Here is a 27993-nt window from a genome sequence, read left to right as displayed (position 1 = left end):
GCCATATAAATCTAACTACAGTGATTTTATAATGGGTTCTTGCTTCTAAAGCCAACCTCCATTCTTCTTTTTCATACTTTTCTTGGCTCTTCTTGGATATTTTTTATTCTATATAAATTTCATGCCCATTTTATCCTAAAAAAAACAAAATACAATCAAACAAAAACCACTATAGAGATCCTAAGTACATGCTAATTTGGAGAGATTTTTTTTGATGAAACTAAGTTATGCCATTAAGAACATGTTCTTTCCATTTGCTTAGATCTTGATTTAGACCTTTTTTTTAAAGATTTTATTTATTTGAGAGAGAGAATGAGAGACAGAGAGCACGAGAGGGAAGAGGGTCAGAGGGAGAAGCAGACTCCCTGCTGAGCAGGGAGCCCGATGCGGGACTCGATCCCGGAACTCTGGGATCATGACCTGAGCCGAAGGCAGTCGCTTAACCAACTGAGCCACCCAGGCGCCCTAGACTTTTTTCATAGACCCTGTACTTTAGTTACTTTTTTCATAAAGCCCTGTTGCTACAGTCAAATTAATTGTCATACCAGGAAATAAGCTTGACAAAGCAGTCATTGAAGGCATTACAAGTCCCTGCATCAAAGGTGCAAGAGTGGATGTCATTGTCAAAGTCGCAGGAAACAATCTGGTCCCATTGTAGCCTAAGATGCCCTTAGGGGTCCTTCTGATGCCTGCTTCATCACCTTCTTGATGTCATATTTGACAGCTTTTTCTAGATGGTAGGTCAGATCTGTAACCAACATATTGGAGGTGGGGACACGAAAGGCCATGTCAGTAAGCTTCCCACTCAGCTCAGGGATGACCTTGTCCACAGCCTTGGCAGCACCAGGAGAAACAGGAATGATATTCTAGGTAGCCCCTCAGCCATTATGCCACAGCTTCCCAGAGGAGCCATCTGCAGTATTCTGGTTGGCAGTGATGGCATGGACTGTGCTCATTAATCCATCCACAATGCCAAAGTTGTCAAGGATGACCTTGGTCGGGGCGGGGCGGGGGGGTGGAAACTGTTGGCAGTTCAGGAGGCATTGATGACAATCTTAAGGGAGTTGTCATACTTACAGTTCATGCTCATCATAAACTTGGGGGCATTAACAGAAGGGGCAGAAATGGTTACCTTTCTGGTTCTGCCCTTCATGTTAGCCCCAGCCTTTTCCAAAGTAGTGAAGACACCAGTAGACTCTACAGCATATTCAGCACTGGGCTCTCACCCCTGGAAGATGGACATGGGCTTTTCCTTGATAAGCTTCCCATTCTCAGCCTTAACTGTGCTTTTGAGCTTGTCATGGGTGGAATTATACTGGAACTTGTAGACCATGCAGTTGAGATCAACAAAGGGGTCATTGTTAGCAACAATATCCATTTTGCCAGAATTAAAATCAGCCTTGGTAAACAGGTACCCAATACAGCCAAATCCATTCACTCCAACCTTCACCATCATGTCTCAAGGATGATGCCAGTGTCTATCCAACAGGGAGGAGCAGAGAGCCTTGATTTCTTTTACTAGCATTTTATTTAGAAATTTTTATTTATTCAGTAAATGAGGATGTGCTATTTTTTGTATATTTAATGTCTAGTTTTAATATTAATTTTATGTTGAATTCATAAAATGAATTGTAGAGCTTCCATATCCCACCTTACCCTACATTCCCATGGTATAGAATTTTGCTATTCCAAAGAATGCTTCATGGGCTAGCAGCATGGACATCAATTGGACATCAAGCTCATTTCCTGGAACTTGTTAGAAATGCAAAATCTCAGGCCATTACCCAGGCCTATGGAATTAGGATATGCATCATCAACAAGATCCCCAGGTGAATTGTATGCATAGTGAGATTGGAGAAGATTTGATCTAGAATAGCTTAAGCAGGAATGGAATTATCTTTTCTTTAAAGTGTCATATAGAACTCAGATATGAAGCCAACCAGTCATGTTAACTTTTTATACTTAATTTGATCTATGCTAATTGGTATATTTAAGGTTTCTACTTCTTGAGTAAATTTTGGCATTTTATATTTTGTTAATAAATCATCTGTATCCCCCAAGCTTTACAACTTTGCTGCATAGAGTTGCATTCTTATATTACTTTATTACTATTTAATATCTTCCATCAAGTGATAATGGCTCATTCTCTTCTCATCTTATTTATTTTTGCTTTGTCTCGTTTCTTTTTATCAAGCTTACAAAAGCTGTATCTATTTTCTTGTTCTTTTCAGAGAACTAGCTTTTGGATTCAATTAGTAATAATCCTTTAGTTAAAACCTGGCAGGGGAAGAGGGCCCTACAATGTGAACCATTACTGTGGATGAGTTCAGCTTTGCTATTAGCATCAAAACCATGTCCACATGCAAATCTGAATTTCCAGGGACTAAAGCATCATGAGAATACAGGATTAATACCTATCTTCACTTGATGAATCGCAGTCTGAATAGGAACATACCTCTACCTTGAAATTGCCTTTCCGCATACCTAATCATATTCTAAATGTCATATATAGTCTCACTGGTACAGTTCACTAAATAACGTTTTGAGCATTTGTATTTTGCTTTACAGTTTATAATGCCTTTCATACCCTTTATCTCATTTGAGATTTATGTTTAAAAAGATCTAATAGATAATCTTGACTAAGGGGAATACATTTTCATATACTGAGATCAGCTGGGGCCCTCAGAATGCTCGGTTTCTCTAAAGGGCCAAACAGGGGCCACAGAAGAGTTTGTATTGTGGTGAGAGCTAAGAAAACAAGTATTCCCTCAGATAAAGGAAGAGGCATTAGTTGAAATTTTAACCATGAACAGACAAAAGAAAATAGCAAATTTCAGATAATCATCTTAAACCAGACAATTATGTGAAATGCATTAGCCTTTTTTCAATTAAGGAGTCAAGGTTTTGTTTGCCCTTTTAAAACTGTATGAAAAACTATTACTTATGCACTCTCATTTCTTACCTTTGCAAATATTCTAATCAGATAAGGATTTCAACAGCTAGATGACTGTAAGCTTTTGCACTTAAATTGGCTCAAGTTTAGTACAATAGCTGCGAAGTATAAAGCATAGTTTCTTGAATTTGGGATTTTTAGTTCACTGATTAGACCAATCTTATGTTGATCATTATGGAGGACTTATTACAAAGATACTGCTGAAGCCCTTTGCAAAATTTTTAATCTTGTACCGCTGACCAGAGATCTAAGATCTATAATAATCTTTTTATAAGCATTCGCATAGGCAAATACTTGAACAGTCTTTCTGTGTAGTGTATTTAGGTGTCCTTTAAGTACCTACAGTAGAAACCATTTTAACCTCCTATTCCTGGCAGTACTATGCTTAGGACATTTTTAACTTCCAATAAATAGTGCTGAGTACTGAAAAAGAGAAAATAATCCTCCATCATTCCTACCTCAGAGAAAAATTGATCAATTCACCTACTTGATAATATTTTTCCCCTCTAAGCAATATATTCCCTTCCTAAATTCTAGGGTAGAAAGTGAATAAGAGAGATGAAATGGTATAAGTAATGACCTGATGTCCATTGCATTTTAATGTTGGAAATAAAATACTAAAGGACAGACCTTTTGACATTGAAATCTTACTCGGGGAGAAGAATGTTCATTATGAACAAGTGGAAAAAAGTAAAATAATCCATTTTTTAAAAAAAGATTTTGAATTATTTATTCCTTTTGAATTCCTTTGAATTTTTTCTTTTGGGAGGAGTGTAAACTTAAATCCAAAAAATCCGGTAATATTAGTTCATTTCTCCTCTGACCTAAAGTCCTAGAAAAATAAGATACACAGACATTACACATGATTGTTCAATTTTTTAAATGTTGTACAAAGTATCTGGAAATCTTTTCTTTCAAACAATCCCTCTCAGAAATTCAACCCCCTCCCCCACCCTGCCCCAGCACTCAATTCCATGGCTAAGTACTTGCCAGGTCCCCAGCCCCCTCAGTCTAGAGGTGGGGAGACAGACCAGGAGTAAACTTCAAAATAGAGGAAAACATAGATATCTAAATGGATATGCCCTGATTTGGGGGAAACTTGCTAGAAAAGTGAATGTAATTCAAGTGCAGAATACCACACCTAAAGAATCTTGAAGCAGGGCACCTGGGTGGCTGTTGGCTTAGTGCCTGGCTCTTAATTTCAGTTCAGGTCATAATCTCAGGGTCCTGAGATAGAGCCCCACACTGAGCTCCATGATCATTAGGGAGTCTGCTTGAGATTCTTTCCCTCTCTGCCCCTCCCCACAGTGCTCATGCTCTCTCTCTCTAATAAATAAATCTTAAAAAAAAATCTTGAAGGTCAGGCTGAGGACAAACCAGATAAAACAAAAGGGGAGAACAAAAACAAAAGGAAGGGGAACAAGGCAGAGGGGGCAGTGTGGGAAGAGACTGAGAGAAAACAAGAAGGCAGGTAACATGCTGCCTTCTGGAGCAAAGGCTTTACTGATGGAATGTGGGTAAGGACGCCGTATCGAGGTTCCATGTTCAGTTTTGAAGTCATCTTTTGACCTACATTAATGCATTAATTCCTAAAGAAATCCTGAGGCAGTGTCTTTTTCATATAAGGGAGAGAGGTACAAAGAGATTAAGTGATTTATGTCAGATCACATGTCTAGGAAATGACAGAGTCAGGATTAGAACCCAAGAACCAAGCCCATACTCTTTACCTCTACACCACTTGGCAACTATATGGAGGATGGATTTTAAGGGGAGAAGATTGGAGGAAGAAAAAAGACCTTGCTGCAATAGCCCAGGCAAGAACTGACAAGGCCTCAATTAATGCATATGCATATATGTATTATATACATTTATGTATACAGATACACACAGGTATATACACACAAATACATATACAGGATCGTGATCAGGACTATACATGCTGCACTCAGAGTCCCTGGGTGAAACTAAAATTTTGGTTCCACCAACTTACCAGCTATATGATTATGGACAAGGCACTCCCATGGGTCTCAATTTCTCTACCTGTAAACTAGGAATAGCAACATTACCCAGCTGACAGGATTTTTTGAGGATTGAATGAGATTGTACACAAAAGTACACTTAGTCTATATGGACTAGGAGTTGGTGCTCAAAGTTTGCCCCTATTAGAATGTTACAAATTGCAGAGACAGTAATGGACCTGTTTTACTAAGTAGATACGATTAGCAGGGTTTGGGCATTTAGAACCAGGGGAAGGGGTAATGGAAAAGGAGGCAGAGGAGACTAAAGGTCCTTACTGCCAAGTAGATTACTGGGTAGATGGGAAGGTCACCAATTGCAATGAAGAAGATGGCTTATGGGAAACAGATGACTTCCTTTCCTTTTGGACAGTTTAAGGTGTTAACGGAACATCTGTGTACAGATGCCCAGTTTAAGTGGCTGAACATGACTGTGAAGTTCAGGGAAGTAATCTAGGGGAATGATTAGCAATAGGTGATAATGAAAGTGTGTTAGAACAGTGGGCCAGGAATATCATTCTGAAAAATATGCACATTTATTTTGGGTCAATATACAAAAGCCAATATTTAAATGACATGAAAATATAGAAAATGCCACTTCAGCACAATGAGAATGAAGAGTGACTTCTGACAAATAGTACATTCCCACTGTTCAGAAAACAGCGTACTAATAGCACATTCTGATCCTACACCATATACATCAAATAAGGACAAATGCCCTCTCCATACTCAGATTGAGTCAAACAGATTTTATGAAGATATGCTTAGAAAGACAAAAGTAAATGTGACATTAGCAACAATGCTAAGGTTTTTGGAAAGGTCATTTTCTATAACCACTCTGTTTAATGCATAATAAAAAGGGAATCTCAAGATTGCCCCAATCTTTACCCCCAGTAAAAAAGTACATGCTAATCATCTGATGTCAGGATGCCAACTGGTCAAATTTATTTTAAGTCATTTCCCCCTAATATCTAGGATTTTGCTCCACTGAAATAATCAAACGTAAGTCTGCTCTAACCGTTTAACATAGTATCAAGTAATTTTACTTGTCTTGGTCACTTGTGGAACAAAGCCTTCTTTTAAAAACTAAATGGGATACATAAGTTTAACATCATTAGTCAAAGTATCACAAAAGACACAAGCAGCCCACCAAATCCAATTCCAGCACAGAACACCTGTGATACACCTAGGAAAGCGCGAACTTCCTGTTTTTGGCCTCCCCAGGCAGGGAGTCACAGTGCAGTTGTTTGACATTTCAAACATGCAAAGATGAAGGCAGCACTTCAGGGTGGGAGGGGGTAATAATGGGGTATGGGCATTTCTCTTCAGGAAAGTGGTGCTGCTACTGGGTATTTACCCCAAAGATACAAATGTAGGGATCCAAAGGGGTACATGCACCCCGATGTTTATAGCAACAATGTCCACAATAGCCAAACTGTGGAAAGAGCCAAGATGTCCATTGACAGATGAATGGATAAAGAAGATGTGAGATATACACACACACACACACACACACACACACACAATGGAATATTAAGCAGCGATCAAAAACCCCCAAATCTTGCCATTTGCAACGACATGGATGGAACTAGAGGGTATTATGCTGAGTGAAGTAAGTCAATCACAGAAAGACATGGACCATATGACCTCACTGATATGAGAATTCTTAATCTCAGGAAACAAAATGAAGGTTGCTGGAGTGGGGGTGGGTGGGAGGGATGGGGTGGCTGGGTGATAGACACTGGGGAGGGTATGTGCTATGGTGAGAACTGTGAATTGTGTAAGACTGTTGAATCACTGACCTGTACCTCTGAAACAAATACATTGTATGTTAAAAAAGAGAGAGAGAGGATAGCAGGAGGGAAAGAATGAAGGGGGGGGAAATCGGAGGGGGAGACCAACCATGAGAGACTATGGACTCTGAGAAACAAACTGAGGGTTCTAGAGGGGAAGGGGGTGGGGGGATGGGTATTAGGGCATGTTCTGCATGGAGCACTGGGCGTTATACACGAACAATGAATCATGGACCACCACATCAAAAACTAATGATGTAATGTATGGTGATTAACATAATAAAAAAGTTAAAAAAAAGAAAAGTGGTGCTGATGGTTTGGCCAGCAGTTTTTAGCTTGTGGACCTGTGTTCCCCTCACAACTGAGTATTCTGTTCCCATTCCCCCATCCCTCCATCCCAATACCAGCAGCATCCTCCAGCCATTGTGACAATCAAATAATGGCCACAAACACCCCCTTGAGTAGAAGGCTGCCCTGTTTGAACGCTACCATTGTAAAAGATTGGTTCAGTTGATTAAAATGCTTTGGATGTATTTATTGAAGTACCAAATACTGCAAACACAACAAACATTTATCTAAGAAAACTATTTCCATTATTGGGGCAGGGGGGTTGAAGAGGCTCAGAGAATCTTAAAGGCAGAAGGACTCTTAGAAACCATCCCAAATTTGGATGGGGGAAAAAAGTGCCCAAAAGAGGTTAAGGAACAGGACCGTGGTTTGATGGCTAGGAAATGGCAAAGCCAGAATTAAAACCCTAAATTCCAGTCCAGTACTTCCACTATGCCATGTTCCCAACTCAATCCACACATGGATATTTTAAAAGCTCAGCAGTTTCAGTTATGCCCAAAGGAACAAAATTCCTTTAAACTTACACACAGGAAAAATCAAACCCCCCCAAAAAAGTCACTCAGATTTGCTGGGGTCTAAGAATTCATTTAATGCTTTGAGGCCTCTACTCCAGGCTTAATAATTTATCTTCAAATAAAAATTGGAATTTTTATTTATCATCCCATAAGTTCTTCCAAGTAAGAATTCTGACTGTAAAAATATATGAGCTCCTACATTAGCATATCCTGAGGAAGTGACGAATAGTTCCTGCTGCCATTTTTAAAAAGTAGGAACTCAATTCAACTTCAAATTTTGTCAGTTTATAATAAATATATTGGTATAGTTTTAAAAAATAAATTGTGGACAACTGGCATCATAAAAAGGTAGCATGAGAAGAAAGTGTAAAATGATCTTCCTCATAAATGTTAGGAAAAAAGTAATCTTCACTACAGTGATAAAATATCCAACAAATACCTACATTTCATGGACTCATGACAGGGGGGGCAGCTGTTTCCTGTGAGATGCTCCAAATATTAATGAATACTACATACCCACTGTGCTTATACATAATGATGTAATTTCACTACTTTTAGTAAACTAGCGATGTTTGGCACCTTTTGTCTTATAGTTTTACCTAAATAACAACATAAAATACTATTATAATAAGCCCCATTTAACACACCTAATTTTCTTTCTGGAATGGTACAGATGACCCAAATACCTGCTCATAAGCATAAAAACTTTGACATTTTCTTTTTGATGCACTTAGCTGCCATTTTAAAGACTGGAACCCAGACGGCCAGTTCCCTTTGGAAGACCTAACCACTTAATCTAGTTTACTTTCTTAAAAATGCACATGTGATCAAAGATGGACCCAGTGGTGTATTACTGGCCCATGGCCAAACAGCAAAGGCAAACTTATCAAAGCAGCTGTTGACTCTCAACGAAGGGCACAGCGCACTCCCAGTTCCCAGGGGGAGTATCAGATCTGTCTTGTTTCACCTGTGTAACTGAAGGTAGAAGGCAGAAAGCAAGAAGAGTGTGTGGCTTCTGATGTCCCCCTGTGCCTTCACTTCACAGTGAAAATTCGTGACTGTGAAATACAATTGAAATACCTCAAAATGTAATCACTGCAGAAACAAAACCAGCAGGATCATTTTCACACTAACACTGTGTCAGACACTTTGGCCTCTTGATAGGGTGGATGCAGGAGCAATGGGAACATGAATAGCCACACCAGATGAAGAAAGTAACAGCTCTCATTCTGGAAAGCTTTTCTCAGATAATATCCCACCACTGCCTCTTAAAACTGAAAAATTCTAAATACTTACTCCCAAATGTGAAAAATAAAACTTCCTGACTTGTCACGCAGCAGGAAATTGGCTACCTAGAAGTGGGGCTAAACCCTCCGAACTGCTAACACCTCATTTAGGACTCTCCCATAGAGTATATTCAACATCACCACACAGACTTGAGGTGGGTGGGTCGGGGGAGTGTGGAGGGGTGGAGACGGGGCAGGACACACATAGCCAGGACTCATGCGCAAGAGACAAGATGGGAAACCCGGATACTACTATTTCTGCCAATGCCACAAATATCTTCCAGGACTTGGAAATGACCAGCTAGTTGTACCTCAGTCTAACCATTAGCACTGTAGAATCTGTGTCCCTGACACAAAGAAGGAAGATGGAGAAAGTTCATTATAGATTTCACAAATATATTATACACCAGCCTGTAATTTTTAAAGAGAATTAACTATCAAAGAAACTGCACTTTTTAAGTCTTTGAGGTTAACAATGTTTAACAGTGGCTTTATTAGGTGAATGCTTGAAAGCATTCAACATTAAATTCAATTTACTTCACATTAATGTTTGCAAATACATTATTAGCAATTCTTAAATATTTCAAATCAACTTAAGTATAGAAGGCTTGCTTATAAGTCTTCTGAGGTGACAAGAAGACCAAAAGGAGCCTAGAACTTGAGTCCAGGTCTCTAACCAACAATCACCATGTCGTCACCAGTGAACTCATATGAGGGAACTTCAAGGTTGAGAGGTGCAGGCCCCTTCCTGATCCTGCCAGAAGCATCATAGTGTGACCCATGGCAAGGGCAGTAATAACCACCAAAATCTCCTGCATTTGCAATGGGTACACAACCAAGATGAGTGCAAACACCTATCAGGATAACCCATTCAGGTTTCTTTACTCGATCTAAATCATGCTGTGGGTCCCTCAACTGGGACACTTCAACTGCAGCCTCCTGCTCAATTTCCTTCTTGGTTCTATGGCGCACAAACAGTGGTTTTCCTCTCCATTTGAAAGCCATGTTCTTGCCTTCTGGAATATCGGATAGCTTGATTTCGATTTTCGACATGGCCAACACATCAGCAGAAGCACTCATGCTGGAAACAAACTGGGAGACGACATTCTTGGCAGCATATGCAACACCTATACTAGTCGTTGCAGTTATCAAATAGGAGAAACCTTTTCTAGCCTCACTGCTCTCTTTTGAAGACTTCGTACCATCTAACACCTCGGTGCGTCGATAGTCAGAGAAGTCAGGCACTCTGATGTCTGTGTGGGAAAAACGAATGGAAGCTGGGACTGCAAAATAAAGTTAAAAAACACAATTAGATGAGTACCGTGAAAGGGACCTACATCAGGAAATAATCTTTGTGAATTCATAAGCAAAAATCAAGTTATAAAAATGTGAAATATGGCACTCACTGATCTCAGAAATTGTCAAGTTGGCAGTGCCAGCATATAAAATACTGAAAAAGAAATGAAGTCAATCACTACCTATCATACTGGTAAGAAATCACAAGATTATATGTGTAAACCTGAGTTTCTCCTGACTGAGCACCACTGATTCAGAATTCTTAACAATTTAATGCATCAAATCTAAAAAGTTAAACAGTACTGTAAACAGCAGTATTTTAAAATCCCTGAAAATTCAACCTGCCAAGACATACAATTATGGTAACTATCTCTCACATTCTCTGGATTACAAGGGACCCTAAACTCCTCAAGCCTACCCAATAAGTTGATTTGTGACCATCTTATTAAACCAAATGTCTAACTTTACATTCCTATCTACCTACTTGCTGAAAGAACTGCTAAAAATTCATAAAATACTTATTACAAGATAATAAACATTCTGTGAACTGTCAGCCTAACTTTAGTTGCAGGAAATTTAGAGATTTCTATTTTATACTCTGGAGCATAAATTAGTATTATTTGACTTCAAGTAAAGCCACTAATGGACAGAAAAGAACATCCTTATCAAAATATACAACCATCAAATGAAATCTCCAAAAGAACCAATTATTTCAATTTAGTACAGGATAAAAGAGCAAAATTCTCATATATCCCACTCTTCAGTCAAGGGCAATAACTTCTATAAGCGTAAAGGCATTATCTTTCTTTTTCACTGGTGTGGGTCTCTCAACTGAAACACTACTACTGCAGGCCAATTAAATAGGTCAGATCTTTGTGTCAAACGAATGTTAAACAAACAATTACTATTTATGTAGTATGTTGGATATAAGTAGTTTTGTTAAGACTTTATTTCTTTGAGTGAGAGAGAGAGAGGGAGCATGTGCAGGGGGAGGGGGAGAAGGAGAAACAGACTCCCCACTGAGCAGAGAGCCCAAGGGAGGCTCCATGCCAGGGTCCTGGGATCAACACCCGAGCTGAAGGCAGATCCTTAACTGAGGAACCCAGGCACCCCAGTTTTGCTAAAAAAAAAAAAACCAAAAAACAGATTATGTCCTTTGTCCCATACCATTTTTAAATATCTAACAAAAAAATGAACTCACTGGCATCACTTTTAAGTATGTTTCAGGAAGCAAATCTCTTTGCAAATTGTATATGCATTTTAGGAAATTTGCCACAAGGTTTCCTTTTTAGAATAGGGACACTAAAAATTCCTCACTTAGAAAATGTGTTGTTTCTAAAAGAAATATGTACTTAAAAATGCATTTTCATATAAGTTGCAATTCTACTTAGTCTACTAGGCCGTCTCATCCTAATATACTTCTTGAACAGTTAAACATTATAATAAAGACTATATCAACTATTTTCACGTGGTTCTCAAGGTCAATAACAATGGAAGCCCTAAGTACAATTCACCCTTAAACAACATGGGGGTCTGGGGCACCAACCCCAGATGCAATCAAAATTCCGTTACCTTCTGACTCCCTCAAAACAGCCTACTGTTGCCTGGAAGCCTTACCAGTCAATTAACACATATTTTGTGTGTTATATATACATATATCATCTATTGCATTCTTATAATAAAGTAAGCTAGGGAAAAGAAAATGTTAAGAAAATCATAAAGTACATCTGCAGTACTATACCATATTTATATATATAAAAAAATCCACACAGAAGTGGACGTGCGCAGTTCAAACCCATGTTGTTCAAGGGCCAACTATATTCATAAACAATGGTAACCTATCAACATCATTCTATGTACTTTTCTGACTACCCAACATTTTTTGGAGGGGACCAGGACATGGGTAGTGACTACCTGAGATTCACAACTATGGCAGAGTGACATTGCATTATATACTACTCTACCTCTCCCTAATGCTAACCTATCAGTGTAGACTGGGGTTTGGGATCAAGTATGAATTACTTTCCTTTAGTATTGTCTGGGATTAAAAAGGAAAGATGTATATCATACTTAACAGATGAAGGAACCTAAGTTCATACTTTACATTAAAAACAGTATCTACAACCCCTGACCATGTTAACAGCATACAAGGAAAAGTACAGGAACATTAAATAGAATGGTTTTGACGTTCTCTTCCGGAGATTTGGCGGTCCAAGAGATCCAGTTGTCTACTCCCCTTTTATCTAGCAGGTTACACTTTATACTGTACTACACCACCATGAACACTTTGGGAAATTAAACTGCCATACTGTGACAGTCATTCTCTAAGTAATTTACATTAACTCTATTAGGTGTGACTTAAGCAGCAAAAATGCTAGCTAGATTTAGTTCTAAACTCGAGCAGAATCAGATACTTCTAGAAACAGAAACGTAAGGGATTATAACAAAACAGGTTTTTGTTTTAAGGTGAACTCTGATGTGCCCTGGAAATCTTCCTTACCTCAAGGATCTTTTCCTGATCGAATCCTCCCCTCTCACACCCTCAGCACTATCTTTCCACAAACCATCTAGACAGGAGATTTTAATGTGAACTGAAGCTACAACCTGAAGACATGATCACAGAAAAAGTTTGCCTTATGGTTCTCTATTATTTACCAGTCTTGGAAAAGTCAGGTAAGCCTCTAATTTTTAGAAAAAAACCCTTTAGCCATTACACAAATTCCAAAGATGCTTTTTGCCTTTGCTGTTGAAGTTTTCTACTCCCTTATTGTTTCTCACCTCCAGGTCCAGAGAATAGGCTTAGGATGGGCTAGTGTACCCTGTTCATGCCCTGAACAATGTCTCCAAAACCCACTGGTGCCCCCTAACAAAACAAAACAAAAAATCACCATTTTATTCATCCACAAATATTCTGAACTGATGCAAAATCTGAGGTTGTAGGAAATAGAAAAATAAAGATTTTTCTCTATGCCCTCAAGCACAAGGTCAGAGGCGTCACCAGGAAACACAATAGTGGAAAGTGTTACGTACTATAAAACATAAAGGAATCAGCAAATAAAAGATTTTATTGACCTGATCCTGAACAGAGATTGACCTGGTAAGACTTGGAAATATGGAAAATTGAGCAGATTATTTTACAGAAGAGAACAGGGTGAATAGAGGAAGAATAAAGAATGGGGGCAATTTAGTTTGTAGGGCAAGCATTACTTGTCCTACTTGCCAAATCAACTGTCAGTGGGGCCAGGAAGGTAACACAATGAAGTAGGTCTGGTGAGGACTGTGATTAACTGAAAGAGCACTTGCTCCAACTAAGAGGGCAGCCAGTGCACAGCACACTAGACTTTTCCCATGTAGAAACTAGAGTTCAGTGCTGCCAGATTCCAACATTTTAAGACACACAAGAAATCTTCCTTTTAAAACTATGCAGGTTGTGCAGACTACAGGCACACTGGCCTACAGGTTGCCATTTCAGGATTTCCAATCCGGAGCCTGAAAAAAGAAATGGAACACAAGCCACCAAAGACAGAGTAGGGTTTGTGAGAGTTGAAGGCTAACTCAGTCTTTCAAATCAACCTCTGCCTGTTGCTCTTCTTGAGGAATAAACTGATTACAGTGTGAAAATACCGGCCCAGCAAATGAAAACGCTGCTAATACTCACACCATTAATGACTTGGGGCCTGTGTTAGTATTTTGTTGTTGTTGTTGTTGTTGTTGGGAGGGGGCGTGAAAGAGAAGGGCACTAAAGGGATCAGGTGGTGGTAAGTGGGACAACGTCCCAAATACTAATAGCAGTTCCTGTTTTTTGAGCACGTATAAAGTACCCCAAAATGTGCTAATGGCTTTATGTAAACTTTTCCATCTAAAGCTCACGACAGAAACTAATCATTCACCCATTTCACTGGTAAGGCAACACGTTTAGAAATTTGCCAAAGTCAAACGACCTGTAAAGCAACAAAATCTGTCAGACTTTGCTGAAACGAGTGGCCTTCAGAGTTCTTGAATTTATCCAGTGAAGTACAAAATTTGGCCTGTGGTTTACCCAGACTGGCCGCCAACGGAAACAAACCCGCAGAGGCACGGAAGGCCAGGGCCGGAGGTCACTCTGCGATCGCTCAACCCAGCTGCGTCCGTGCACAGGTGAGAGCGGAGGCCCGGGAGGTGCAGATGATTGCCCAAGGTCGACCCAGCCCGGAAACCTAATCTCCCAAGCAGGGCTCCGCTCCACTTCCCCGCCCTCCTCGGGTGTGCCCTGGGTCCAGAGCCGGAAGGAGCGAGAAAAAGGGGTCCCCTCAGCGCCCGGTCGCTTCCCTCAGCCCGGCTCACCATTGAGGCCCACGGAGGCGGCCAAAGGCCGGCTCGCGGCCTGGCCACTCAGCGACTCCCGGCACAAGAAGGGCCGCTTCACGTCCAACACTGGAGGCTCCGGGGTGGTGGGCACCGAGGCCTGCACCAGGGGCCGCAGCGCGCCCGCCACCCCGCGGGACGTGGCCGACAGGACGGGCGCGAACGGGCCCGAACGGGAGGCCACCGACAACATGGCGACAGCTTCTCCAAACGCCGAGCCGGTCACAGGGACGACCTTCCGCCAACGGCGCAGGCGCGAGAAGGTGCAGGAGGCGCGCACCCGTGACGTTAGCGCGCCGGCCCAAGTGGTGCCCGAGCCTGAAGAGGCGCTGCGTCAGAGGCAGGGCTACGAGCATACGCTGAGGGCGGAGCCAGGCGGGGAGGAGGGTGTGCCGCCCTATTCGTCCGTCCCGCGCGTCTTTTGGTCTGTGTTCTGGGATCTAACCGGAAAAAGGTGGACAAAGGCGGTCCTTCGGACGTGTCCCGTGGATCGACTTTGCGTCCCTCAGGGTAAAAACTATCTGTAGGAACCTAGGGATAAGAATAAGTTATCATAGTAGATTAAATAGAGGTAATAATAATTCTTAACATATGTTAGGGCATATACATATATATTAGGTTATATGTAGTTGTAAAACCTAGAACAGAGCCAAGAATATAGTGACCATTATGTGTATACTATAATGTTTATAATTAGCACTATCGAACTAAAAAATAAAATAAATAAATTTTTTAAAAAGCCAGGGACTTAGGGGCAAAGCTTAATAATAATGACAATGGTAATGGCTTATGTGTATTAAGCATTTACTGTGTATTAGATTTTGTGCATAATCTTCTTTCTTTCATTCATAGTCAAGGTCCCTATGAAGTAACAGCTATTTTACTGATGAGGAAACCGATGTTTAGAGGGATTATTGTCCAGTACAGGATAGCCAGCAAGGCGTAAAAGGGGTTAGTCTGTCTTCTGAGTCTGTGCTCTCGACCATCACCAGTTTCCCTAAGTGAGATTTCAGGAGATTCAGGGATGAGTCCCTAAATCACTTTCTATCACATAGTGAGAAAGTTATTTCCTTCTTACTTCTCTTTCAATCCTTCTGATTTTACACCAATGAGAAAGTCCTAGTTTGGTGCTAATATGTTGTTAATTCCTCTCTAACATTTGCCAGCCTCCCCTTAAGGGAATAGGCCTTGACTTGAAAGCCCTTGGGCAGTTGAATCAGCAGGTAGAGGATGTAATAATACTGTTTCTTTTCATGGTATTTATTTTGTCTTGATACTGATTTTCCAATGACTATAGTGAAATAAAGTTTGTTTTACATTTTTTTAGGTCAAAGTGAGTTAATTTAAATATTAAGTAAATGAAGTTTCTCTGTGCTGTGTGTGCGTGGGCTCTGGGACCTTGGCAATTTTCCTGACCCCTCTATGCTTTAGCTTCCTCACCTGTAAAATGGGGCTGCTAATGATGCCACCTGGAAGGAGTAAATGTACTAATATGTGTAACGTACCTACTAGGGGCACCACATGCTAAGCACCAGGTTTGTTGGTATTGTTTTTATCCTTCAATTCCTGCTGCCACATTTATGTTCCTCTCTCTAGGTCCACAGCACACTGACCACTTCCTGGACTCTTCTCAGGGTCTAAGACTTGGCCGTCGTTATTGCCCTAGGGACTCTGTTGTACTCTTAACACTGGAACTGTCCTTCTCAGTGGCTGCCCCACTTGGCTACCCATAGGTCTGGGCCTGGGCTCACCCCAGCAACAACCCTAATGGTAAGAATGGACACTTCCAGAGCAGCTACCACACACCATGCACAGTTTGAGTGCTTTACATAGAATAGCACACTTAATGTCACTACAGACCTTTGAGGTAGGTAAGAGTAAGTGAGGATAGAAAGAAGGAAGGAAGGAAGGAACCTTCGTAAGGCCCTCACAACCTTACCGTGGGGTAAGCAGAGTAGAACTTGCTTGCCAGAGTGTCCAGACTCTGTGTTTAATTCCAGTTCTGCCACTTACAACCTATAATCCTAAAATGAGTTATATATAACCTGTGCATGTGAGTCAGCTTTTCTTCCATAAAATGAACATAATAACAGTACTTATCGCCAAAGGGTTATTTTAGGGATCAATTGGACTCATATATTAAAGTGCAAAGAACCATGCCTGGCACACAGTGAGTGCTCTGTAAATGTCCATAATAACAATAAAAATAACTCTTGCCATTTTATAGAGGAAGAAATTGATTCAAAGGTGACAAATGACCTACCCAAAGACACATCATTTTCTTCAGCCTTTTTGAGATATAATTGACATGCAACATGGGTAAGTTTAAGGTGTACAATATGTTGACTTGATACACTTATACTACAACTTGATTACCATTATAGTATTAGCTAACACCTAAATCACACCACAGAATTATCATTTCTTTTTTGTTGTGAGAACACTTACGATCTAGTTTCTTGGCAATTTTCAGATATATAATACACTATAATAGCTATAATCAGCATGCTGTACATTAGATCCCCAGAACTTATTCATCTTCTAGCTGGAAGTTTATACCCTTCGACTGACATCTCCCCATCTCCCACAACCCCCAGCCCCTAGTAACCACCACCCTACTCTCTGTTTCTTTGAGTTCCACTTCTTTAGATTCAACATATATGTGAGATCACACAGTATTTATCTTTCTCTAACTGAATTATTTCACTGATCATAATGCCTTCAGGGTTTGTCCATGTTGTCCTAAATAGCAAGATTTCCTTCTTTCTCGTGGCTGAATAATACCATATCTTCTTTATCCATTCATCCATTGACAGACATTTAAGTTGTTTCTATATCTTGGCTATTGTGAATAATGCTGCAATGAACATGGAAGTGCCCATATCTCTTTGAGATCTCTTTCATTTCCTTTCGATATATACCCAGAACTAGGATTGCTGGATCATATGGTAGCTCTGTATTTAATTTATCGAGGAACTTCCATGCTATTTTCCATAGTGGGTGTACCAAGTTACATTCCCACTAACAGTGCACAAGGGTTCCCTTTTCTCCAGTCCTCACTAGCATTTGTCACACCTGATTTTTTTGATAATAACCATTCTAACAGGTGTGAGATGATATCTCATTGTGGTTTTGATTTGCATTTTCCTGATTATTAATGATGTTGAGCACATTTTCGTGTGCCTGTTGCCATTTTCTTTGGGAAAATGTCTATTCAGATCCTCTGCCCATTTTTTGATCAGATTGTTTATTTTATTGCTGTTGAGTTGTATGAGCTCTTTATATATTTTGACCATTAATCTCTTATCAGATATATGATTTGCAAATATCTTCTCCCATTCTAATGGTTGTCTTTGCATTTTGTTAGTTTCCTTTGCTGTGCAGAAGATTTTTAGTTTGACATACTCTCACCTATATATATATATATGCCTATATATATGCCTATATAGTGGCAGGGGCCACCTAATAATTCACCTAATAATTCTGCTTTGGTTGCTTGTGCTTTTGGTGTCATATCCAAAAAATTATTGCCAAGGCCAATGTTAGGGAGATTTTCCCCTATGTTCTACAGTTTCTGTTCCTATGTTTAAGCCTTTCACCCATTTTGATTTAATTTTTGTGAGTGATGTAAGATAGGGGTCCAGTTTTGTTCTCTATGTGGTCATCCTGCTTTCCCAACACCATATATTGAAGACACTATCCTTTCCTCCTTTCAATATTTTTGACTCCCTTGCCAAATATTAGTTGACCATATATGTGAGGGTTTATTTCTGGACTCTCAGTTGTGTTTCAATCTTCTTAAACTTGCTAAGACTTGTTTTATGACTTTTCATATGATCTAAGCTGGAGAATGTTCCATATGCAAGATGCATGCATTGTTTCTCTTAATGGTGTCCCATAGTCCTATGGCTTTCTTCTTTCCTTTCTTCTTTTAAATTTTTGCTCCTCTGATTGGAGAATCTCAATTGATCTGTCTTCTCACTCATTGATTCCTTCTTCTGCTTGGTCAAGTCTGCTGTTCAAGCTTTCTATTCAGTTTTTCAGTTCAGTCATTTTGTTCTTCAGTTCCAAAATTTCTGTTTGGTTCTCCTTCATGTTTTCTATTTTTTTGTTCTTCTCATTTTGTCCTTGTATTGTTTTCTTGTGTCATTAACTTGTTTATCTGTGTTCTCTTGTAACCTCTAGGCATCTATGGAATAATTATTTTGAATTACTTGTTGCACAATTCCTGGATCTCTATGTGCTTGGGGCCAGTTACTGGAGGTTGACTATATTGCTTTGGTGGAGTTGTGTTTCCCTGATTCTTGGTTGTCCGTGTTGCCTTGCATCAGTGTCTGTGCATTTGAAGAAGCGGTCACCTCTTCCGGACTTTGTGGACTGACTTCAGGAAAGAAAGGCTTATCCGTGGATAGGGGCACATGTTGTGACCCTGGGTCTAGTGATGCAGGACACCAAGTTTGGAGGCATGTGGCTGCATCGGGTTTGGGGGGGTTGCATGCTGTCTCTTTGGCTCAGGGGTCCAAAAGCAACAACTTCGTGATCCTCCTGCAAGGGCTGCTGGGATCCTTAGAAGTGCCGCCAAGTTCAGTAGCCAGGCACCGTGGCAGACACTGGTGGTGCCACAGTCAGTAGTATGCACACACTGGTCTGTGGTGGCCAGCCACAGGTGCCTATATAGTGGCAGGGGCCAGTTGCAGACACAAACACAGTGGTGAGAGTCAAGACAGGCAGCAAGGGCCAGGGCCAGTTATGGGCTCACTGGCAGCTGGAGGCGTCCAGGCTGTTGGCACACTCTCCTGTGGCTTCAGTCTCCCCCCAGGCATGAGCACTGCAGAGAAGATAGTGGTGGGCATCAGGCCAGTTGCATGAATGCACAGCTGGAGGGGATAGCCCCAAGCACACAGGTGGTGGTAGGTAGCCAGCCACAGGGGTCTAGCCTGGCATCTCGCCCTTGTGCAGCCTCAGAGGCCCAAGCTAGCTGCCCCTAGTATAGTTCCTAAGCTCCAGTGGGGATGGGGGGACAGCTGGCAGCATCAAATACAATACCTGTAGGGCAAAGCCTGGTGAAATCTGCAGGAATTTCATAGCAGCTGTAGTGGTCATTTATTTCTTCAGTGGAGAAATCTGCTGTGGTTCTCTGCAGAGCAGATCATTGTGAAGCCCACTGCTCCTGCTGCATGGCTAATTCGGGTAGCCCCTATTTTTCTTCCCTGTCCCTAGCTGTCTCCATACACCTCTACTTTGCCACTCTAAGTGCACTGAAACTGAAGCAGGACCTCCATGCAGTGCCCCTGAAAGGCTGGGGAAGCCAGTGGTTTTCCCTGTGCTTCCTTTCCTGGCATGGAGAACTCTTCCTAGCTGGGACATTTTCTCTTGGCACTGAGCAATGCCAGCTTGGGGGATGGGTTGACTTAAGTAATGTGAAGCTTGCTTTCTTCTCTTCTTGTGCAGTTCTTCTCAGGTTTTTTGTTCACTATGTTGCTAAAGTTTCTTAAGTGGACCCCAGAGTTCTTCCAGAGCTGTATTGGTTTGAGATCACTGTCTAATTATTGACCTTTTTTTTTTTTTAAAGATTTTGTTTATTTGAGAGAGAAACAGCATGAGAGGGGAGAAGGTCAGAGGGAGAAGCAGGCTCCCCGCTGAGCCGGGAGCCTGATGTGGGACTCGATCCCAGGACTCCGGGATCATGACCTGAGCCTAAGGCAGTCGCTTAACCAATTATTGACCTTGTGGGGGAGACAGAGACTGAAGTCTCTTGTGTTGCCATTTTGATGATATCACTCCCTCAAAGACAGGACATCAATAAGCAAAGGAGCCCCTTTTGTTCTGGGTTCCAGTCCAGAGTTGCAGCAGGGAAGAGGGTAATCTGTGGCTGAATATCTGTCCTCTCATGGGAGATGGAGGCTGGAATCCAGGAGTGGCAGGCACATTGGAAGTTGGACCTGTGTAGATCATTCTGGTTTCTACTTACTAGTTTTTTCTTTTGTCTTAACTAAACAGGCTGTTAGCTTTCATGCTTCAGCTTCTCTTTCCTTAAATCTACATCTTGATGGGTTGTAGAGGCAAACAACCTGGTTTGCATATCAGCTCTGCTCCTTACAGCTGTGTGACTTTAGGCAATGGTGAGCTTCAGATTCCTCATCTGTAAAATGGGGATAAAAATGAAATTGCTGTAAGAATAAAAGAAGTACTTAGTCTTTGATACACAACAAGAGCCTAATAAATATTATTTTTGTCATTCAGAGGGTGAGGGATAAGGGGTGATGGTTGGGGGGGGAGATAGCCATGGACCTGAGAATGTAAATATTTGGTAAACTTGTCAGTTCTCAAGAACTCTGAAGAGCAAAGTGTATGAAAGAACAAGGATGGAGGAGGCATGAGGAAAAGCCTTCCTTTTAGCAAATGAATGGCTTGTTCAAATCAGAGGTCAGAGGTCATAGACTAGAGCTCTACTCTCTTCTCCTACTCAGTCCTGCCCAAGACCTCTTAATATTGTAACAGAACCAATGTGAGTTCCCTCCTTGTGGAGTCAGAAACTGCACCAGGTGGAGTTGTCCCACAAAGAAAACTTTTATTTGCAGCAAATAAGGAGATCATAGGGAATGGCTTCCAAAGTCGTGACTCCCCGAGAAAGGGTGGATGGGTTCCTTTTGTCTAGGGTTAGGGTGAATATTTAGATAGGAAAGTCTTGTTATCCTATATAGAGGTGGGCATAAGGTCAGACATGCACCTGAAGGAAATGTGTCTATACATACGTGGTATGTTATGTAAATGAGGCTGAGGCTCCTCTTTGGGCAGAAATTTTAGTATTATAATGAGGTAAAGGTAATTATAGGTCATTCCAGGGGTCACTCCATGGTCCGTCTGAACAGACAGGTTTAGCTCAAAGGGGCTGGGTGGTCTGGGCCTGAGTGAGGTCTTGTCAGGGCAGTGGCCTTCATCTGGGGGAGTGGTTTCGGGTTTCATTGGCCTGAGTCAAGGAAAGCCAGAAAGAAGAGCTTCAGGAAAATTGTAAGACAAAGGTTAGTGAGTATAAGCAGGTGGGCTGTATAAGCCAAGGCTTGGTCTAGCTGGTGACAGTATGACATACTCAGTAATTTAAACCTCAAATAAAATTTTAATAACTTCTATTAAATAATATTTAATAACTTAAATGTTAAATAATAATAATTTACGTAATGACGTAAAATAGCATTTACAAATTCTGAGTATTCCAGCAAATGCCCTCCCTAAAGATGTGTGTGTCCAAATCCTGAGGACCTGGGAATATGTTACCTTACCTGGCAAAAGGACTTTACAGATGTGATTCAGGATCTTGAGATGGAGAGATTATCCTGGATCATCTGGGTGGGCCCACTGTAATGACAGGGTTCTTATCAGAGAGTAACAGGAGATCAGAGGGAGAAGGTGTTGTGCTATTGACTTTGAAGAAGGAAGGATAGTGCCTGGAGCCATGGAGTTGGGGCAGCTTCTGGAAGCTGGGAAAAGCAAGGAAACAGATTGTCTCCTAGAGCCTCCAGAAGTAACAGAGCCCTGCAGACCCATTTTAGACTTCTGTCCTCCAGAATTATGAAACAATAAATTTGTGTTGTTTTAAGCCCCTAAATTTGTGGTAATTTGCTACAGCAGCAATAAGAAACTAATACACACACACACACACACACACACACACACACACACGTACATATTTGTCTTTAAAAACTATCCTAGTGAGGTAAATACTTGCTTGCTGATCTGGGTTCTCCCTCATCCTGTCTACTTCACTGAGTTACATTACCTGCCTATCCACTGAGGCCTCTGAGTGCGGGACCTTAGGTTTATGCAATTCCAGAAACAAACCTGATCTGTTGCCAAAAGTATTAGAATGTCAGGAAAACAAGGGACTCTCCCAGTCCCAAGTCTGAATTGTATTTTGAGATACTTCTTAATCCCTATAGTCTTGATATGTCCATCTGGGCAATGGGTATGTGTGTGTGGAGCCAGGGAGGGGAGTGTGTTTTTTTTTTTAATTTTTTTATTGTTATGTAAATCACCATATATTACATCATTAGTTTTTGATGCAGTGTTCCATGATTCATTGTTTGTTCATAACACCCAGTGCTCCATGCAGAACGTGCCCTCCTCAATACCCATCACCAGGCTAACCCATCCCCCTACCCCCCTCCCCTCTAGAACCCTCAGTTTGTTTTTCAGAGTCCATCATCTCTCATGGTTCGTCTCCCCCTCTGACATACTCCCCTTTTCTTCCTCTCCTGTTATCTTCTTCTTTTTCTTTTTTCTTAAAATATGTTGCATTATTTGTTTCAGAAGTACAGATCTGTGATTCAACAGTCTTGCACAATTCACAGCGCTCACCGTAGCACATACACTCCCCAATGTCTATCACCCAGCCACCCCATCCCTCCCACCCCCAACCACTCCAGTAACACTCAGTTTATTTCCTGAGATTAAGAATTCCTCATATCAGTGAGGTCATGTGATACATGTCTTTCTCTGATTGACTTATTTCACTCAGCATAACACCCTCCAGTTCCATCCACGTCGTTGCAAATGGCAAGATCTCATTCCTTTTGATGGCTGCATAATATTCCATTGTGTATATATACCACATCTTCTTTATCCATTCATCTGTCGATGGGCATCTTGGCTCTTTCCACAGTTTGGCTATTGTGGACATTGCTGCTATAAACATTGGGGTACACGTACCCCTTCGGGTCCCTACATTGGTATCTTTGGGGTAAATACCCAGTAGTGCAATTGCTGGATCGAATGGTAGCTCTAATTTCAACTGTTTGAGGAACCTCCATACTGTTTTCCAGAGTGGTTGCACCAGCTTGCATTCCCACCAACAGTGTAGGAGGGTTCGAGGGGAGTGTGTTCTAAGAAGACTGTGCTTGTACTCCCCAGAGATCATCTTCAGGACGTATTTATAACACAGCAGTTCTGCCTATGATCCTGGATAATGTGCAGAGCCAGTGAGCTGCCTATGGCCTGCCTCAGGAGACACGCCTCCTCATCCACTTTCATCTCACCTTGTGCCTAAATGGAAAGGCAATCAGCCTCCCGCTGAAGGGCCCCCACGTCTGTCTCCTATTTCCACGCCATTACCCCAGGAGATGCCTGGCTTCCCATTTCCAGTTCCAGTTGCTGTGACAGTTTCAGCCTCTCCCCTCAGCGCACGTCCCTCGCTTGAGCAGCGAGATGTGAAGACTGACAGCCACTTGAGAACTGCACAGACTGTCCCCAATTTAAGGCATTTAAAATGCATTTCTGTTCCATAAAATCCGTTTCCATAATTCTGTGTCCCTACCTCTTTGAAAGATGGTAACCCTAGGGAGGAGAAGAAATTAGCCAGGGAGGAGAAGTTCAGACGTGCTAATATTTTAATCGCTCGTTCCTTTAACACATTAGTCACATTCATTAAGTATGATTAATTTGCAGGCTTTGTTGAAAACCATATCAGTTTTCCTATCAGCCACACATCCATCTTTTGCCAAGCAAGCTGCTGCAGTAACACCAAAAACTCCCCTCCGCCTTTTTACACCCTGATTGTATTTTGTGCCCCCTGAAAAATTTATCGAGTTAATTAAACTCACGTATATAGAATACTTGCTAAGAACCCAGGCCCCTGAGTGAGGCTGACACTTGCTGCTTGAGTCACTTGGCGAAGTTACTGAACCCCTCTGAGCCTATTTCCTCATCTGAGAATGGAGATAAGAATACCTATCTCAGAGGTTTGTTGTCAAGATGAAATAAAGTTTGGGAATTGCTCAGCAAGCTAATATTATAATTAAGGACTCTTGGGGTATCATGCATTCATTTAAAAGATCTTTACCCGGTGACTTCTATATGCCAGCTAATGCTGTGTGCCCCCTGCCAGCAATACAGCAGTGAACAGAATAAATAAACGTGTCTGGCCTTCAGGGCCTTACATTCTAGGTAGGGAAGATAGACAACAAACATATATACCAGATGGCCATCTGTTCTATGGAGAAGAGAGAGCAGGATGAGAGGAAGGGAGTGCCGGCATGGTGGGGGAGGGTTGAAATCACCTGGTTCAACCATGTTGAGGGAAATATGTACCTCAGAAAAAATATGATTCATGTATCCATCCACTGAATGGATGTTGAGAAGCTACGAGATACCAGACTCTGGCTGGAGCTGGGGACTCAGGTGCCAACCTGGAGAGGCTCATGGTTTCAGGGGGAGACAGCCATGCTGTGTGCCCAGTTGTGTGACACTCAATGAGAAGACACCAACAGATGTACAAAACAAGGCCAAGTGCTAAAAGAGCAAAGGCTCCCCGGCAGAGCGTGATCAAACAGGTGGACACGGGATGGTGCCCTTGGGTAGGGGGACGTGAGCCTAGCCATGAAGATGCAGGCGGGGGAAGCAGGTAGAAAAGCAGGTGTAGCAGGTGCTGCAAGGTCCTTCCTGTATCCCCTCCCTGGACCTCCAGGTGCCAGCCCCTGAATCTGTCTGAAAACTCTTTTGCCCACACTTGCAGGCTAGGAATGCAGGAGAATAACGAGGCCACCCCACCCCCAGCAGCCCTCCAACAATGGCTGACAGCTTCTTCACTGCTTTCCTTTGGATGGGTAACTCTAACTGTGTGTTCTACACTATCCTCTGGGGTTCCCGTGTGATATTCAGCTCCAGTTGCCCATGGTGGTAACTGGTTTGATAAAGCTACAGGCTGCCTTCCCTTCCTTGTCTCACATCCTCCCTCCCAGATAAACATCATCTCAACTGTTGTCTCAGGGTCTGCTTCTAGAAGGGGAGCAGGCAGAAGGGACCTCACATCCCCAGAGGCCTGAAAGCACCAATGGAGGCAAGTAGTTTCAAGTGGGCAGAATAGAAGCTATGTGGGAGAGAAGAGGCTCCTGGAGGTGGAGAGTGAGGCCTTTGTTTTCTATTATGTAGCAAATATCACAAGCTTAGCTTTTCAAAACAATGTTCATCTATTATCTCAGTCTCTGTGGGTCGGTAGTCCAGGCCTGGCTCATTTGTGTCCTCTGCTTAGAGTCTCACCCCATTGTATTCAAGGTGTTAGCCAGGGCTATGTGATCTCACCTGAGGCCCAGAGTCCTTTTCCAAGCTCACCGGGTACTGGCAGAACCTACTTCCTTGTGGTTGGGCAGAGGCCTTTGACATCTAGAGGCCGCCACAGTTCTCTGCCACATTGCCCTCTCCACAACGTGGCAGCTGTTCCTTGAAGACCAGCAGGAGAATCTCCATCTTTGTATCTCTCTGACCTCTTCCACCCCCAACCTCTAGACTGTCTTTGATAAGGGCTCACCTGATTAGGTCAGGCCCACCCACCATTAAGGGGAGGAGAGCATACAGGGGGTATATACCAGGGGTGGGAATCTTGGGGCCATCTTAGAGTTCGGCCTACCACAGTGCCCCATCATGAAGAGCCTTGCATAGAGCATGCAGCAGCTTGGGTTGGGGCTGTCCCATTTTTTACCTGCTTGCCTTGGGCTCCACAACTCCACAAGAGCTCAATATGGAAGGTGAGCAAATGTGTTCCCACATGGGAGCACTGTGTCTTCCATGTGTCATGTGGCATGTTAGGGTTTCCTCCCCACTCCATGCAGAGTGGGAAGAATCCTGGGAGAGATGGTTCTAGGGTAAGCTGTTTTCATGGAGAATTATACATTTTCTGGAGGGAAGACAGTAGTCAGAGAGGTGGGGGGTAAGTGAAGGGATAAGTTGAAAATTTTGGCAGCCCATAGAGGACAAAGAAGGTGTTAGAGTGTCTCCCTCCTCCCCAGCTTCCCCTCCCTCTGCCCCAGGGTATCAGAGCTCTGTATCTTCTGAAGTTCTGGACCCACTCAGCTTGGACTCAACTCAAAACCTCTGTGGAAACTTTGCCCAATACTCAGAAGAATCTGAGATCCAGACTACTACCTGGATTCCATGTTTGCAGAACAAGAGCCAACAGAGGCCCCTTCATCTTGGAGAGGACTAGGCTCCTTGACACTCCGAGACATCCCTGAGGCCTTGAATGTGAAGCAGGAAGGAGGCTCAGGCCCATCCAAGGCCACTGCAGGATCTGCATGCAGAATTACTAGGTCATTGTTTCCCTTTCATAACGATGGTCAGAAAACATTAAGGGAAGTTAAATCAAACTCCAGTTGTCCAGCATTGTCACTGGAATAATAAATTCATAGGTTAAATAAGAAATTTTACTTGTATTTATTTCAAAATTGATGGACACAAGGAAGCCAATTGTGAAGTGCTTGGTGTTTAATTTTTATTTCAAGGTAATCATGAAGGCAGCATCCATTTGTACGTCCAACGGCCCTTTCATCCCTAAATCTTGAGAGCACTTTCCCAAGTATACCAGGAATAAATTAAGTTGCAAAACCTCTATAAAAAATTAAAGTTGAAACATAATTTTGGGGGCACCTGGGTGGCTCAGTCATTAAGCGTCTGCCTTCGGCTCAGGTCATGATCCCAGGGTCCTGCTCCGTGGGAAACCTGCTTCTCCCTCTCCCACTCCCCCTGTTGTGTTCCCTCTCTCGCTGTGTGTGTCTCTCTCTCTGTCAAATAAATAAATAAAATCTTTAAAAAAACACAACAGTTTTGAAGAACCACTTGAGTTTGTCCATTTACTTGCTTTGTAAGTACCCTTGCCTATTTTTCTTATAAATCTTTTTCACAAAAGAAGGGACTTTGTGTGAACCACACAACAGAATGAAATGGTAAACTTCCAACATCTTTTTTTTTTTTTTTAAAGATTTTATTTATTTATCTGACAGAAAGAGACACAGCGAGAGAGGGAACACAAGCAGGGGGAGTGGGAGAGGGAGAAGCAGTCTTCCCGCGGAGCAGGGAGGCCGATGTGGGGCTCGATCCCAGGACCCTGAGATCATGACCTAAGCCGAAGGCAGCTGCTTAATGACTGAGCCACCCAGGCGCCCCTAAACTTCCAACATCTTAAGAAAAGCCCACGTTGAATTAAACCCGCCTTCTGTGTCTAGGTGATGGTAATTAAATCGGATCTCCCGTAACGAGGTGTGCTGATTAATAAATTATTTGATTACCAAGTGTAAGTATACCTGCAATCAATACAATTGCCTAAAAGCTCTGAATTAGAAATTGTGCAATAAAATATAAGGGAAAGGTATTAAGAATTGGTAGTTTTAATTACGAGAAATGATTAATTGATCATTCGGATGGTATTGATCTACAACTTATTTAATTCTTTGCAATTTGATTTGTCAAATTTGAATCTAAATAACTGATGATTTGTCCTATTAATGTAGAGCTGGGAGGGATGGGGCAATGAAAGATGAAAGCCTGGAACCACGGACCCAGTGGCTCTGCAAAAAGGCCTGGGTTATTAACAAACCCCTGGCCCGGCCTTTGTTGGTGCTCACCCGCAGCACCCTGTGTCTTCCCACACATGCCCCTCTGGGTCTAGGTCCAGCGCAA

At 42.0% G+C, this 27993-nt stretch overlaps 1 protein-coding gene and 1 pseudogene across 1 annotated transcript; both read right to left on the bottom strand.

Annotated features, from left to right (window-relative positions):
- Positions 1-413: 413 nt before the first annotated feature.
- LOC112810585 (glyceraldehyde-3-phosphate dehydrogenase-like) lies at positions 414-1453 on the bottom strand (annotated as a pseudogene).
- A 4437-nt stretch (positions 1454-5890) lies between these two features.
- UQCRFS1 (ubiquinol-cytochrome c reductase, Rieske iron-sulfur polypeptide 1) lies at positions 5891-14799 on the bottom strand. Its single transcript, XM_025854335.2, has 2 exons — positions 14530-14799; positions 5891-10193 (listed from the first exon to the last, which is right to left on the bottom strand). The coding sequence occupies exons 1-2, from the start codon at positions 14741-14743 to the stop codon at positions 9583-9585; spliced, it is 825 nt and encodes a 274-aa protein (XP_025710120.1). The 5' UTR covers positions 14744-14799; the 3' UTR covers positions 5891-9582.
- Positions 14800-27993: the final 13194 nt, after the last annotated feature.

Source organism: Callorhinus ursinus, unplaced genomic scaffold, assembly GCF_003265705.2.
Source record: "Callorhinus ursinus isolate GAN/ISIS: 27379988/994484 unplaced genomic scaffold, GSC_fseal_2.0 scaffold127, whole genome shotgun sequence".
Lineage (NCBI taxonomy): Eukaryota > Metazoa > Chordata > Mammalia > Carnivora > Otariidae > Callorhinus > Callorhinus ursinus.
The sequence above is the reverse complement of the archived record's forward strand: the minus strand, read 5'-3'. Positions and strand labels throughout refer to the sequence as shown.